Here is a 17,177-nt window from a genome sequence, read left to right as displayed (position 1 = left end):
TCTTACCAGACCCAAGCAATCAATAGCTTCTGATGCGAAACTAAGGACAACTAAGAATGGAGAAGTCCTGCCAGAATACAGAGTAGCCAACCAAGTAGTCATTCCACAAACCACTCACTTACTGTTCACTGAAACAGAATTGTCCCAGCAAATCTTAGAATAGGGATGCCGGACTGTAACTAGAAACTGTAATTTCTTTTCCCCCAGGCACGCAATTCTCAGTAACTGTTCAGACTCAGAATCTCTGTGTCTGATTGGCTAACATCATTACTTAACCAAAGTACAGAGATCTGCACTAATTGCTCTACAGTTATGTCTCTACAACTGATTTGGAAAAAGACAAAATCCTCTGTTTTAACTAGTTCCTGCATTCAACATTTTCAAGTTCTTGCCAGCAAGAAAGATGCTCCTAATCCCTTCAACGCCACCATTTACAAGGAAGAGCATGGTGGGAAATACCAAAGAGCAACAAAAAACAAACTGTCAAACCAAAGAAAGGGAAATTTTTTTTAAACCTTCTGGGTTCGCTCTCCCACTTCCTCCAGGTCAGCCAGGCCTTTTTGCCCAGAATAAATGGCTTGTTTGTGTTTCTAGTGGAAAATCACAGCTTCTCCTTTCCATTCATTTTTGAAAAGCAATGGGTGAGTTCCTGGCCCCAGTGAAGTCACTAGCAAAGCTCCCATTGATTAATATAAAGCTGGAGAGGAGGGCCTTGGTTATCTGTAGGGAAAAACTATGCTGTTTTTAAAAGGGAAATAAGGTGGTAAAAAACATGGGAGTGGGTGAAGGCTGGTGACAAGTGGGGAACGAATGAAAAGTGAAATGTGGATTTTTAATTTTTTTGTTTTTAATAAAACCTACCCTTTGTCAACTTGGCTCATCTTGATTTTTGTATTTTTCTTTCATTTAAAATATGAATATTTACTTACAAATTGTAATTCAATAATAATAATTTCGGAGTACTGTCTGTTCACTGTGTAATGACCATATCCTGTGCTAAAACTCCTCAGCTTAAATCCTTGAAGATTTAAATGGGATTTTTTGGTTGATTTGTTCTGCTGTAAACATGTCAACCTCAGAGTACATTCAGGACTGTTGTTACCTTGTAAACAGGAAGCATCTTCAAATTAATTAATAATATAGTTTGGAGATCCACTTGTTCACATGAATAGTGACATGAAAACTCCTCCTGGGCCATTAACAGCTGAAGTGTTAGTTGTACTTCACTGAAAAAAAATTATCCTTACATTTGCAATAAGGTCTCTGACTTCAGCCAAGCCAGAAGATGGCCACCTTCCAAACAATAATCCCTGGCACTTTTAAAGCAGCTTTTATCAGTGGATTGCTGAACATTTTACAGGCATGAAAGAACCAACCAAGCTTCGTAATCCCCCTGTGAAGTAGGTAGGTAAGAAGTTCAAGCCTCATTAAAGGAACACTCCATCTACCACTGAAATGCAGCTACTTCTGGAATGGTTCTAAGCAGTAATTTAATAACAGGAACACTATAAAACAGTTCCAGGGCAGTAAATGAAAAAAAACCTATAGCCGGTTCCATTTTAATGAAAAAGGTGAATTTTAGGTATAAAAAGATATATAACTGCTTACAACAGAATTTGGCCAGGACATATCTTGCAGTAAGTGCCATAGTCACAAGTGCTCAGATCCCTCCATTTTACATCTTATCTAAACATTAAAGCTGTTGTGTGCATACCAAGCACCTCTCCAGTATATGGGTCTCTCCTAAACAGAAGGGGCATCTACTGTATCCATCTTACAGGGGAATTAATCCTTTGCAAGAAGAGCAGGGCTTAAAATCTGCAGGTGTAGAATCTGCCATGTTCAGGTGCTCTGTACCGACTGGGGGCATACAAGACAGTCTGTCTGTCAACATTCAGTCCAGGTGGTAGGAAATTTTTCTGGTTAGCTGATAAGTCCAAAAACATTTGGAAAAATTCTTTCAATCCAAAACAATGTTTTATTTAAATTTCAAGCTTTTCTACCTTTAATTTAAAAAATAAACTTAAAAGTAATTTTGAAATGAAATATTTTGAAAATGTCAAACATTTTGACTCTCTTTTTTAATCGTAAATGGTTTTTCAACTGAAACAATTAGCCAATATTGACATAAATTCTTTAAATGATTTGGTTGATCCAAATCTGCATTGTTTGTGGGGGTAGGGGAGGGGAGACAAAAAAAAAGTCAGAATTTTACCAGGCTCTACCAGATGGGTTGATTTTGTTCGTGGTTCTTTATCAATGGATCAGAAAAGTTCTGAACGTCTCAAAGAATTTCAAAAAGACTTAGTGGGTGGTAAAGCTTAGTTGGTCAGACCGTTTCCAGGTTCTGTCTCGCTGTACAGAGAGAGCTTAAGGAGATGCAGGGCACATGCACAGCCCCGACAGACACTGCTATTCAAGCCTCTGGTCTCATGTACATAAGGGGCATATGTACCTACAGTGGGATCCGCACTGATACATACACTAAGAAGAACTGAGAAATCTGCTGATAAAGAACATCTTCCCCATTCTTTTAAAAAGAGTTCAAACATATACAATTCATAGTCTCCCAGCCACTGCGGGGCTTTTTATTCTATTTTATATAGTTTGTTTTACTTTCCAGCATCCTGTATCATTTCATGAAACAATGCATATAACATAGCAAGCTATATATGGTAGTAGCCGAAGAAGTGAAACATGTTTTTAAAATAGGACAAGCAATATTTTCTAAACAGAGCATAAACTTAGTAACAATTTATGTTGGAAATGGCAAGCAAAAATCAGGCAGAGAATCTGGGCTTCTTCCAACTTTTTGATTTCTACTTGAACTGCTCTGTGTGATGACTGATCGGCTTCACTTAGCATGGTTTTTCAGGGTGCAGGAAGTTATTCTATATATAAACTTTTATTATGATTTTCTGGTGTGTTACAATGAGTCTCAGAAAACACTATACCTTTGATTCTGGGAAAAATCTTGTTATAGGAGCAGGTCAAAAATCAGAAACTTGGTATTTCAAAGTTTGTTTTTGTCCCCAAGTTGGGATGAAAAATTCAAAATTTTTCATGGACTGGATGATGTTGATTTGGGAATGTCAAAATATTTTGTGTAGACTTGGTCTGACAGTAATCTGTGTCCCCCTGAGCTGCTGAATTCAGGAGTCTCATGCCCCCAGTTCTCCTTAGGGGTCTGGTTTCTTCATGCCACTATTGTCCTCTACAGGCCAGGGAGCCAGGCCCATAGGCAATTACCATTAGGAACTGTGGCATCTCAGTTCAACATTAATGTGTCTGCCTGATCAGAAATGTGTTTTGATTTGGGTTAATCTGACCCTAACTAAATATTTTCTTTAGATTTTCCCAACAGAAAATTGAAATATTTCCATTTTCCCATGAGAATGTTTCAATTTTGTGAAAATTATATTTTCTGTCTCAAACATTTTCATGGAAAATTCCTGACCAATTATGGTATTTTCATTAACAATTTTTTTTTTATTCTTCTTGGTGCAGCAGTGAGAGTTGCAGCGTAATATATAAAATAGTGACAGTTTTGGCTCAACAACAAATGCTTCAGAAAATAAATGGTTTATTTCTCCATTGTAGCTAATGCTTGGGAGTTGCTTTGATACCTATCGGCCTGATCTGGCATGGTGATGGGCAGTCTTAATTTTTAAGCCAAAAGAGTGTAGTGGGAGCTCAGCACTACCCAGGTTCAGGTCCCAACATGCCATCAGTAAAATCTTTACTGGTGTGCAACTTTTGGTTGTGTTTCAAGAAGTGGCTGAAGAATCTATGATGTGTGGCTTTTACAGATATCTTATTTTCTCTTTCCATCCCCTTGCTACTTGCATGACACTGTTACAAATGCAGGATGGGGAAAGATGTTTTGCTAATATGCTGCTCTTGCACTTGATTAGAGAAACTTCCGGCACAGAACTAGGAACACCATGAGAACAACATTGAGAAAAGGAAATCGAGACAATACCTGCCAGAGCTTGCAAATGAGTGCAGGAAATGTATCCCACAATTCTTTGGTCCTGAGGTGTATTTCCCACTTGTACCTAAGGAAGGAAGAAAGAAGGCTGTTAATGAACATGTCACTACTATGGTCAAGGCCCTCTGTCCTGTGCAGAATACAAGATTTCAGTTGTTCAATAGGAGCTCTTGAGTTACACCCCTGAAAATACGCCTTCCCTCTCTCATCCAATGCCACTTTAAGCACTTAAATGGATCTAAGAGAGACAAAAACCACAGGAGATTTTGCTTTAATAGAAGTCCTACTTGTCCTGTCTGTTCACTGCCTAACTTCTTCTCTGTCCACTGCTACTTCAAACTGCAAAGCATTCCCTGTTACTCTCTCTTGCCTGTCCACATCTCAGTGGTTATCTGCCTGCAAACAACTTGCCAGCCCCAAGCCTCCCAGGTCCTCCTGGCATGTGCAGGATTAAAACCCCACGCAGAAGCATCCCATGAGACTAAGTAGCAGTCTCCACACACACAAAAATCTAGACATTTACAGAAAACTGGAATTCAGAAAAAGGGAAGGAGGCTTTGGAAAACAAAACAAAACTGTACACTATTTTCTCTATTTCACTATGTTTTCCCATTATTTTCTCTATTGCCCAGTACTGTTTTTTGTTGATGGGGGAGAGGGAGTAAAGGTATTGGAGAATTTTGCTTTGTGTTTCAATGAGACATTTACATTTTCCTCCTGCAGATTTTCACAGCAGCAGCCTCTGTACCTGTCAACCAGAGCAGGGAAAATGTAAATTTTTTCCTCACTCTTCTAGATTCCCCCCCAACTAGGGCATTCCAGACCCTCTAAAACACAGGTAGGGGATTCTTCCTTACAAGGGTTTACTTCCATGGTAGGTGTAGAGGGGGTTTCGGAAGCCCATTTTGCTACAGTGTAATGTCTCTCCCACACACACGTTAGACTGTAGGTCTGTAAGACAAACCTCTTGGAGGACACACAGGCACTAGAACTAAGTTGTGCTTTATTCTTTTAATCTTAATTAGCACTAGATCTGCCTCAGTCTTATTCAGCCACCAAATAATAGTGGTGAAAAAAGAAAGATAATAAAGAAGAGATTTAAAAATATATTAGGAACAAAAAGAATCCTGACAATGGTATTGGTCCATTACTAGATGGAAATGCTAGAATTATCAATAATAATGAAGAACAGGCACAAGTGCTCAATAAATATTTCTGTTCTGTATTTGGGGGGGGAAAAAAGATGGTATCGTCTCATCAGATAGTGATAACATACTTTCCTTTCCACTGGCATCTTGGGAGGATGTTAAACATCAGCTACAAAAGATAGACATTTTAAAATCAGGATGTCTAGGTAATTTGCATTCAAGAGTTTAAAAAGAGTTGGATGAGGAGCTTGCTGGAACATTAATACTGATTTTCAATAAGTCTTGATGCACTGGAGAAGTTCCAGAAGACTGGAAGAAAGCTAATGTGCTAGATTTTTAAAAAGAGTAAATGGAATGAGCCAAGTAAGTATAGGCCTGCCACCCTGTCCTTGATCACAAGCAAGATAATACAGCGGCTGTTACAAGACTCGATTAATAAAGAACTAAAGAAGGATAATGTAATTAATGCAAAACAACATAGGTTTATGGAAAATAGATCCTGTCTAACTAACTTGATTCCTTTTTTTATGAGATTACAAGTTTGGTTGTAAAAGTAATAGTGTTGATATAATATACTTAGATGTCTGCAAGGTGTTGAATTGGTACTGCAGGATGTTGATTAAAAACTAGAATGATGTAAAATGAACATGGCACATATAAATGGATTAAAAACTGGGAATCAGCCTCAAGTAGATGTGTTTCCAGTGGGGTCCCAATGGACCAGTTCTTAGCCCTACATTATTTAACAATTTTATCAGCAATCTGGAAGAAAATATAAAATCATCACAGATAAAATTTGCAGATGACACAAAAATTGGGGGAGTGGTAAATGAAGAGGACAGATCATTTATTCAGAGTGATCTGGATCACTTGGTAAACTGCGTGCAAGCAAACAATATGAGTTTTAATATGGCTAAATTTAGGAACAAAGAATGAAGGCCATACTCACAGGATGGGGGACTCTATCATGGGAAGCAGTGACTGAAAAACATTTGAGGGGTAGATAATCAGCTGAACATGAGCACCCAGTGTGACTGTGACCGGAAGAGACAATGCTATCTTGGGATGCATAAGCAGGGGAATCTCGAGTAGGAGTAGAGAAGTTATTTCACCTCTGTATTTGGCACTGGTGTGACCACTGCGCAAATACTATGCCCAGTTCTGGTACCCACAATTCAAGAATGATATTGATAAATTGGAGAGGATTCAGAAAAGAGCCATGAGAATGATTAAAGGATTAGAAAACATGCCTTATAATGATAGACTCACAAACCTCAATTTATTTAGTTTAAAAAGGAGAAGGTTAAGGGGTACTTTTTGATTACAGTTTGTAAGTGCCTACATGGGGAAAACTATTTAATAATGGCCTCTTCCATCTAGCAGAGAAAGGTATAATGAGAGCCAATGGTTGGAACCTGAAGCTAGATAAATTCAGACTAGAAAAAAGGTGTACATTTTTAAATGTGAGAGTAATTAACCATTGGAACAATCTACCGGGGGTCATGGTGGATTCTCCATCAATGACAATTTTAAAATCAAGATTGGATTTTTTAAAAAAAGATTTGTTCTAGGTATTATTTTGGGGGGAATTCTATTGCCTATGTTGTACAGGAGACCAGACTAGATGATCATAATAGTCTCTTCTGGCCTTAGAATCTATGAAGTGAGGAACTTTCCCATACTTTATATGATCTGTGTAAGGGTTAGGCAGATTTGCAGTCACTGCCTTCATGAAAGCACAAGGACTGATCATTAGCTAGTTCTTGTGGGAGCCCTGCTGTAATGGAATCATGGCTTGTTCCCCCAAAGTACTGGCCAGCTGTACCCAAAGATGAGGAAGTACGCTACACTCCTTAAAAGAGTACAATAATGTGGACACTCCTCCTAGGAGTCTGAAAACTTCTCCCCGTAGAGTGGTGCATCTTTGTAAAACCCCAATGAGGGCATGTGGTCAGCAGACACAACTTAGCCCTTAATGGGAAAATAGTCATCAATGGCAAGACTAAGATGAAACCTACCAGCTATGCTTTATAGACGGAGGGCACATATACTGCATGCAAATCAAACCAACCCTCTACCAGATTTCTAGAGAGTAGAATTCTGAGGAAGGTCTGCTTGCATAGAACTTATGAACACAGAACATAATAATACAAGAGAACATCATGAAAATCACTTGATAGACAATGACTTCAGATGGATTTTTTAAAAACTGAATAAGGGTGGAGCATGTGTACAGAATATGATCTGGCCCCACTGAAGTTAACACCAAAACTCCCACCAACTTAAATGAGATCAGGATTTGGCCCTAGATGAATGGAACAGAGAAGCTGCTGCAGGTGCTTGATTTTCCTGCTCAGGATTTAAAACAATACAGTACCGCTATCAAAGAAAATTCCTGGAAGGGAAAGTTTTATCAGAGCCTCAAAAAAATAAAACCCATAGCTTTGCTGATGACTCCTGTATCACTGGACTTGATGAAGCCACCTTAAATTTAATCTGACACCCTTAAATAAAAATGCAACCTGGTTTTAAGAGGAGTAGAGTTTTGTCCATTTCTTTGGATTTTTCAGCTTCTCCAACTGTCTGAGAAATATCCTATTAATTTTACAGGCTTTGCAGGCAGTGAATTTACAGGTCATTTATGCTTGATAATGTCCTGTCAATGTTCATTATTTTTCCGTCTGGAAAAAGAAGGCACATAATAAAAATCTTACATTGCTCTGGGCCTAGCTTCCTCACTCATCTTTTAACCAGTTTTCCAACTGGACTTTGGGAGCTCATTACCGTTCACACACAGTTAACTACTCTAAAGATCATTTCCAGCTAAGTGATGCTTTTCTATAGAGATGCTATGCTGAGACTATAGGTGGCTTTATGGAAAGTGTTTTTAATATAATAGTATATAAATTCCTATAGAAACTACTTTCGTTGCCCTAGATGGGTTACACTTGCACAGAGGTAGAGAAATTCAGTGTTCAGACTTTGTGTTCTTAATTGAAGTGGAAGGGGAACGAAGACAGGGGAGGTTTGGAATTAACTCAGCAGTTTTACCCCAAAGCCAGTGGATCCTTGCAGATCCACACGGATATGAGGGAATCCTGGCTGGATGCCACGAACTCTTGCAGGAGCCTTACTGCAGTTGTTCCTGCAGGCTGCCTCATTACATGCACACCATTTTTCACGTACACATTAAATGAGAGTCTTATGCAGCAGGTGCAGCGCCAATACAACATTGTGGGTTTGTTAGTTTAAGAACAGCAAGCCTCTATCCTATAATACAAACCAGGGCACAATATATATTTTTCAAGCCATCTAACTGCAGCCAAGCGAAACGAGATTTTTCACTCAACTATCAAAAAGGACATCTTCACCTCTAGAGTTTCTGGCAAATTACACATTTCTCCCACATCTGAGGAGAGACGAGCCTCCCACTCTGCCCTGCAAAGGGAAAAACAGACGTTGCAAAATTGTTCTTTATTGTGGCAAGAGTGTACACTTCACACCTCTGTGTCCAAAACTGGCGGAACCATTTTCACTTTCAGGCTGTGACCAAACGTGGAAAGTTTCAGTCTGAAAGGTCAGTCTGAGTAAGTTTTATAGCCAGCTGAAAAGGCCTGTTAGAATGAAATCACTTATGCCACATTACCTTTATAATTGATCTGAGAAGCACAACTATGATTTATGTATGTACAAGTAATTGTATTTACATTATATATCAAACTGTATTTTATACACATATCTCACACCGAAACAAAAAGTACAAGCATAATATGTATGTGTGTGAACAGAAATGGAAGAGGTCTCTCTAGCTGTTTTTGAAGTTCCAAAAAAAAAAAATAGTACCAAGTAACAGCCAAAAAGTTAACATGGCCAATATTTCCATGGAAAGTATCAATGTTCAAGTGCTTGCTGCATAGTCCTTTTCCCAAACTTAAAATTCTGCCATTTTGTAACAGGGAGCTGATTTTTCTGTTTCACTGAGTGGCACCATTACCCTAAACTATTGGGCAGGATCTCTGTAAGCAGACATGATGGAAGAAAAGATCCATGGTTACAACGGGAAAACAAAATTCTTATAACCTCTAGCCCAGTACAGCAAAAACCCCCAGCAAACTAAATATTATTAAATAAAATTTGATTACAGACTCTATTTGTTATTCTGTAAATGAAAAAGCACTAAAGTATGGACAGCCATGATAGTAATACTGTGGAGGTCTAGTAGCTAACCCTATAATTGTACACCTAAGCAGTGCATTGTTTTGCGAGTGCTCCATTTTAATGGCTGCATGATATTGTGAGAATGCCATCTGGACAGCTCTGCAGGCAGGACAGTGGGAAAACAACCCAGAGCATTCACTGTCCTTGCAACACAGATCTTGATGTGTTAGTTTAGCTTTGGAAGGAGTTTCCACCTTCACAGAACTCAGTTATGTGGTCAGTATTTGACCAGCAGATTGCTCAAGTCTGGGACAAGAAATAAGTGTCTAGTTCTGGTTCTTGCTGCCAAACACAGAAGGTGCTCTCTAATCCACTTTTGTAGAGAAAATAGCAATTATACTAGGGCAACCCAATTCAAAATCACCCAAATAGGAATTAACTTTACCTGAACTACACTGTTGGTGCTAGAAGGTCAGTATCAGAACAGATAATCTAGAAGACTGTCCCTTGAGGCATTATCCTAACACAGTGTTTTCCCAAAATGTCAGATAGACCGCAGGCTAAAGTTCACATAAACCCTGTTTACTGAACCCAGGGCCCAATCTTCCCACCTTTCCTTTGAAAATATTGTAGTCTATTCAATGGGACTATTAGCAAAGTAAGATACACTCACTGTGCATAAGACTGGGGATGTGGGACCCCCAAGAGCCTAGATTACAAAACAAAATAGTAGCGTCTGGACAGTGCGATTGCAGACCACATCCCAAAGCACCACAATTAGAGTCCATGGACTATTCACATAGTAAAGGATGGAGCATTTAAGCAATAGCTTTTAAAGTGCCCTTTCGTATGTTTCAGGTTGAAGGGTGATAAGTGTCAAATATGACCATTGTCACAACACAACTGATTTTCATATCATGTGACTATTAGCCTGACAGCAGGAAATATCCTGGGTTCTCTCACTAAAACAAATGTTTGGTGTCAATAATCTCAGGAATGGCCTTTCAGTCCCCCTTTCTGTCTTGTTACAGAGAATATTTTACAGCACATATGAACTTAAAGGAAAAACCTTGCTCTGATCAATGCAAGAGTAAGAACCCCAAATTAGGCAGTTTTGGAAAACTATATTACGGGCTACACTATGGCTCTAATACAGCTGCACAGGGCAATATGGGAGAGTAAGACCCTTAACTCTAGTTGCATTAGAACTGCCCAGATTGTGATTCCAGGTGTGGGGACGAGACCAGGGTTCCATTTCTGATGTTCCCCACTGTGAAGCTGGCAAGACATGAGAAGGGAATATGCTGTGCTCTACAGGCCTGTAATAGATTACTTCTGCCTCAGCATCAGCTCAGAGGACCACAGGAATTGCATTGCAGAGGGGTGCCTGAAGTACACAGTGTCTCTCAGGGCTAAACTCCTGCAGTGGTGCCATTTTCACACCAACCCTTACTCTGGAATGTGCCTAAAGGCAAAACATAGCTCAAAATGCATAATTTATTGTCACCTGCCACTGCAACCTTCTATTGAGTCTCCTGTTATAATGGCATGGGATTGTGAAGAAGTGCCTGAAACTGCATCCCATGCAAATTCAAAATCCCATTGCAGTATCAGGCTCAATATTTGCTCATGTGGACATTTCTGAAGTGTATCTATATGAAATATAGACTCCTTCTCAAACTGCATCTACTAGGGAAAATTCCAATAAACTAATATTAAAATATGCCTTTAAAGATTCCAAACCATTTTTGGTTAGGTAAACCACAGCAAGAGGAGCTAATTTATAATGGCCATACATAGATACATACATACCTACAAAAACAACGAGGAGTCTGGTGGCACCTTACAGACTAACAGATTTATTTGGGCATAAGCTTTCGTGGGTAAAAGACCCACTCCATGCATCTGAAGAAGTGGGCTTTTTACCCACGAAAGCTTATGCCCAAATAAATCTATTAGTCTTTAAGGTGCCACCAGACTCCTCTTTGTTTTTGTGGATACAGACTAACACGGCTACCCCCTTATACTTGACATACATACATACATCCTGCTAAATTCTGATGTTATCTAAAGCTGAATTCAAGTTGAGAGAATGTGTATGTGATTGAATAAAGTGTCCTGTTTATATAATTGTACATTGACAAATGCAAAATTAGTACCTCTCTCAGTATTATACTGCAACATATAAAACATGTTCCAATTCATAGTACATCTGCAAAGGTAAAACAAGATATAAATGCACACTCATTAATCAAACATTAGGACAGGTATGGAAACATCCAAGGACAGATTCTCATCTCTGTTACACCATTGGAAATCTGAAGCTTGTTAGTTACTCAGCAAGTAAGACTCTGAAAAGAGCTTTTTATTTCAAAAAGGGTTTAGGAGGCAATTCTGCTAGGAAACAAGCATAAGTCTCTGTTGCTCCTTGTTTACATTGGACCTTCACTTGTGAACTATTAAATCAGTAAACAGCTCTGCAGCCTTCATTTTCATTCCCAGGAGACTGAAATCAATAAAAAGCCCTAGAAAGGGGATTCCTTCTTTTCCTACACCACTCCCCAAAATACCATAGCATTGAGTCGGGTCTAACAGAATAAGACATTGATTTCCGAGAAGCCCCAAGTTGGAAAAGGGGAGAAAACAATGTAATGCCGCAAATCCCTCCAAAAGACAGGAACTGTGTGATGCAGTATACATCCAGCACCCTCTGTTATGGGTGAGAAAAATCATTCATTTGATAGGCTTTGGCTGCCCATTCAGATTCTAAATTTGCCTTTATAATGAATAACAAAACACAAGCTGTCATAGTGACATGAGTTAATTTGAAGATCTGCCTCCAAATGATAGAGCTCCATGATAAATTTGCCTAACATCATGGCAAAACTCCAGTCAGTTACCTTAATACAGCAAGGTAAGACTAGCTCAAACTGACAAGCACAGTGGTTTGAGATTACAGCAATACTACTCTCTCCTTAACAACAAAAATTGTGTTTAGGAGCACTGCTGTTCAAACAAACTACTCAAACAGGGGCTTTCCATTCTGATATATAAGTAGACTGAATGGTGTTATTATTTTCCATGGAAATAAAGCATCCCAGATTAAGAACAGGAGCATGACACATAAATAGACTTTATAATATATAGCACAGTAGGCTATCACTACAGGAAAATCCTCCTAATTATATTTTGTCAACGTGGCTCAAATGCAAGGGAATACTGAGAAATCTCGAGAAGAACAGAAAGTGTGAGTTTGAACTATGAGTTATAGACAGAGCTATTGAGAAAGGGAGAAAGAGTCTGCATATGTATAAATAAAAGCTAAATATCTATCTCTATATAAAAGCTAATAGTAATAGATGCATATTGAGAGACAACGCACATAATAAAGGGAAAAAACGGGAGTATCTAATTTATCCCTGTGATTGGAGTAAGAATATTCCATGATAGTAATCTCTCAAATTGTTTCAACAAATCACCTAATGAATACGTCTATCAATAGTGCCTCAACCATTTCCCATGGCAAAACATTCTCTAAGGGACATGTCTAATCCAGGGAAACTGACCAGCATATCTGAGCAATTTCTCTGCAGCAGACAAACCCTACTTCCTATTGTTGAGAGATGTTTTCTATCTTCTTCCTTCAGTTTCTCCTTTTCTTTTTTTCAAGCAATTGCTTCTCATGAAGCTATCTCAGCTCTTGTGACTAGGCAAAGCTATTTATATACTTAATTGAAGACTTCACTTTCAGGATTGGGTTCAGAAATCTTGCATGATACTGAAGTTACAACCTGTCTTTTCAAATCACAGTCAAGAGGCAAGGCCATAAATCGAATACAATACTGAATTTGCTTTAAGCACCTAAGAGCCAGAATGGTACAAACATATTGGAAAGGATAATAGCAACAAAATGATTGCTGGGTTGGACGGATTCACTTATGAGGAATGAGTGAAGGGCTATATACACATTCCATAGCCAAGCTATATTTAAGGGGTGATATGATGGCCATCTACAATTCCCATAAAAACCAATAATGCAGAGGGATTATTGAGAGATATAATTAACCATAAGGGGATGAAACTACCAGAAGAGAAAATTTAGATTGAATATTGGGAAAAATCTTCCTCATAGATTAATTAGACTGGAATAATCTCCAAGAAAAGTGGTGGAAATCCCATTGCTTGGAATATCTAAACTAGATTAGAAAAAGCACTTAAAATATATTGCAAGAAAGAATTCTGCTATATTGGAATTGGTTTAATGTTGAACCAAGCCAAAATATTTTGATTTACAAATGGTGAACCATATCATTTTGACCAAAAATGTCTAAAAAAGTATTTCAACATGTCCAAATTAAGTTTTTGAGTTTTGCCTGAACATTTTCAGTTAAAATTTTGTGGTTGTTCTGCTCTTTGATTATAAGTCTAAATTTTCTGCAGAAACCAGTCTTTTTTCATAAAACAAAAACTAACTTTTCTATTGAAAAAAAATCTGGAATGGAAAAACGTCAACCAGTTCTACTGGTGATTCCCTTGCATTGCTATCCTATGGGTTAGGTGACCAAGCCTAATGACTCCGTGTAGCTTCCGAAGAAGATATATTTTATTCCTACACCATCAGTCTGTAGTATCTCTTGATTAGCTTAGATAGGTTCTACAAGATCTGCAAAAATCGTTATTTTACTATTTTGGCAGCTTTCTGTCTCTCTTGCCTTCAGGGATCTGTTGTAGTTTCTAAAGGAGATACATTAGTTATGTTATGTTAATAATTTATTATTACTATATTATTTAAGCATGTTAAATTTAAATAAATTAAATATAAGTTAAAATGTTAGTGAGATTAGCTCAAAACTCTCTTTGGTACCCATCCTACCAACTACTGCTCTGAGTTCATGTCACGGCAGTTGACTCCACATTGAAGTGGGGGAGAAATATGATGCTGAAACAACCGCAAGGGAAAATATGACTAGCAAGATTTGCACGAGTTTTAAAGTGGAGTGAAGAGGGAAAGTGAAACTATTTGAATATAATCAATACCATTAACTAGCAATTACTGGCTGTGGAAAGGACCGAACCTATGCTCCATAATCTCTCCACCCATGCCCTATCCTCGTGGCATTTTAACTTCTCCCAAGCGCAAAAAGGGAAAGGACGGGGCCGGTAATTCAGACTTTCCTGTCACTAAAGAGGGAAAAATATCCTTCTTAAAGATATTAATTGTAACAGGGTGGAGATACATGGTATTAAAAACTGACAAAAAAAAACCCCAAAATACACAAGTGTCTGACACATCCAGGCCTAGCAGACACTAAATAATTTTTGCATTAAAATTATATGATGACAGAGGTTGAGTGTGTAGAAAATATTTAGGTCACCTCCCTGACTTAAATGGAACTGCTTTTAAAAGTTGTTTAAACAAAGCTATGCATGGCAGTATATGCCCCTTTTATACATATTAGGATAACTGCAGGTATGGAGGTAACGGATTTATTAAAAAAAATCAAGAACCATCCCAGCCCTCAGCCCAGATCCCCAAATAATCTTTTATTCAGTTCACAAAATAAATAAGTAAACTACCTTTATACATACATACTCACCCCTTCCCAGTCCCAAAGAGGCATATGATTCCTACCAATGCTGAAATCCATCTTTGAGCACCAGCAAATCTAAACACCTACTCTGGGTTGGCTGCTTTCCTGAATGTTGCGAGTTCCAGAGACCACCCATCTTAACTTCCTGTCCTCTTCATGCCTTCTTCCATTCAGCTGATCCCATCCTAAGAAAACCCACCACACTGCAACAAAAATCACGATACATTTGCTGCCATCACACTGCTCTTCCTGCTTGTGATTTATACAACTTTTGCCATCTTTTGCTGCCTTGTCTATTTAGTAGTAAGCTGTTTGTCTAACCTGTTCTTAAAATCCTCCAATGATAGACATTGCACAAACTCCCTTGGAAGCCTATTCCAGTACTTAACTATCCTAATAGAGAGTTTTCCTAACTCCTCCTAGCTTGGTGTCATCCACAAATTTTATAAGCATACTCTCCACTCCATTATCCAAGTCATTACTGAAAATGTTGAATTGTACTAGACCCAGGTCTGACCCCTGTAGGACCCCACTAGATAGATCCTCCCACTTTTACAGGGATCTATTTATAACTACTCTGAGTACGGTCTTTCAACCAGTTTTGTACCCACCTTATAGTAATTTAATCTAGACCACATTTCCCTAGTTTGCTTATGAGAACATCATGTGTGACTGCATGAAAAGCCTCACTAATACCAAAATATATTCTGTCTACTGCTTTCCTCCCATCCAGTAGGACGGTAATCCTGTCAAAGAAGGAAATTAGGTTGGTTTGGCATGATTTGTTCTTGACAAATCCATCTTGCCTATTATCTGTTATCTTATAGGTATTTACAAACTGATACTGTTCCAGTATCTTTCCAGATATTGAAGTTAGGCTGACTGGTCTATAATTCTCATTGTTCCCCTTTTTAAAAAGAGGTGCTATATTTGTCCTTCTCCAGTCCTCTGGGACCTCACCTGTCCTCCATGACCTCTCAAAGATAATCGCTAATATTTTCGATATTGTTTCAGCTAGTTCCTAAATACTCCTGGGTAAATTTCGTCAGACTTTGCAACTTGAATACATGTAACTTATCTAAATATTCTTTAGCCTGTTGTTTCCCTATTCTGGCTTGTGTTAGAACATAAGAACATAAGAATGGCCATACTGGGTCAGACCAAAGGTCCATCCAGCCCAGTATCCTGTCTACCGACAGTGACCAATGCCAAGTGGCCCAGAGGGAGTGAACCTAACAGGAAATGATCAAGTGATCTCTCTCCCGCCATCCATCTCCACCTTCTGACCAACAAAGGCTTTCACCCTTGTTGTTAATATTAACGGTGTTAAGCATCTGGTCAAAATTAACCTTTTTAGTGTCAAGTTAAACAAAATAGGTATTAAACATCTGAGCCTTTTTGATGTCATACATTATTACCTCTCGTTCCCCACCAACTAGTGGAACTGCACTTCCCTTTATGACAGGTTTCAGAGTAGCAGCCGTGTTAGTCTGTATCTGCAAAAAGAACAGGAGTACTTGTGGCACCTTAGAGTCTCTAAGATGCCACAAGTACTCCTTCCCTTTATCTTTCTCTTGCTCTGAATGTATTTATAGAACCCCTTCTTATTGCCTTTTATGTGCTTTGTTAGGTATAACAAATTGTGTCCCTACCCTTTCTGATTTTGTCCCAACATGCTTTTGCTATTCTTTTGCCATGTTCCCACTTTCTGTAGGATTCTATTTTGATTTTCAGGTCATTAAAGAACTACTGATGGGGCCGTATTGGCTTTATACTATTTTTCCTATATTTTCTTTGCATTGAGATAGTTTGCTATTGTGCTTTTGTGTTGGTGTCTCTTTGAGGACTTGCCAGCTCTCCTATACTCCCTTTTCCCTCAGATTTTCTTCCCATGGGACCTTACCTACCAGTTCTCTGAGTTTGTTAAAGTCTGCTTTTGTGAACTCCATTTTCCTTACTTTGTTGCTCTCATTCTTTCCTATATTTAGAATTACATACGCTTTCACGTTCACTTTCACCCAAATTGCCTTCTACCTTCAAATTCACAACCATTTCTTCCCTGTTAGTCAGAAGCCAGTCTAAAATGGCTGACCTCCTGGTTACTTCCCCCACCTGCTGAACCTAGAAGTAGTCCCAGGTACAGTGCAAGAACTAAATGGAGATTTTGTATTTTGCTGTATTACTTTTCCAACAGATATCTGAGTAGTTAAAGTTGATATCTGAGGGCCCTAGACAAATGACCTATGTGGATGTTGACTTTAAACTAGGTTCACCAGAGGAAGGAGACCA

At 38.6% G+C, this 17,177-nt stretch overlaps 1 protein-coding gene across 2 annotated transcripts in view; it reads right to left on the bottom strand.

The window, feature by feature from the left end:
• The window catches only part of SMPD3 (sphingomyelin phosphodiesterase 3), a 240,130-nt gene that overhangs the window by 33,051 nt on the left and 189,902 nt on the right, over positions 1 to 17,177 (bottom strand). For both annotated transcript variants that reach the window (XM_054049328.1, XM_054049329.1), the window contains exon 4: positions 3,983 to 4,058. In XM_054049328.1, coding sequence (XP_053905303.1) covers positions 3,983 to 4,058 — 76 coding nt within the window. The remainder of the gene's footprint in view (positions 1 to 3,982; positions 4,059 to 17,177) is intronic.

Source organism: Malaclemys terrapin, chromosome 14 (genome assembly GCF_027887155.1).
Source record: "Malaclemys terrapin pileata isolate rMalTer1 chromosome 14, rMalTer1.hap1, whole genome shotgun sequence".
Lineage (NCBI taxonomy): Eukaryota > Metazoa > Chordata > Testudines > Emydidae > Malaclemys > Malaclemys terrapin.
This window is presented reverse-complemented; position numbering and strand designations above follow the sequence as displayed.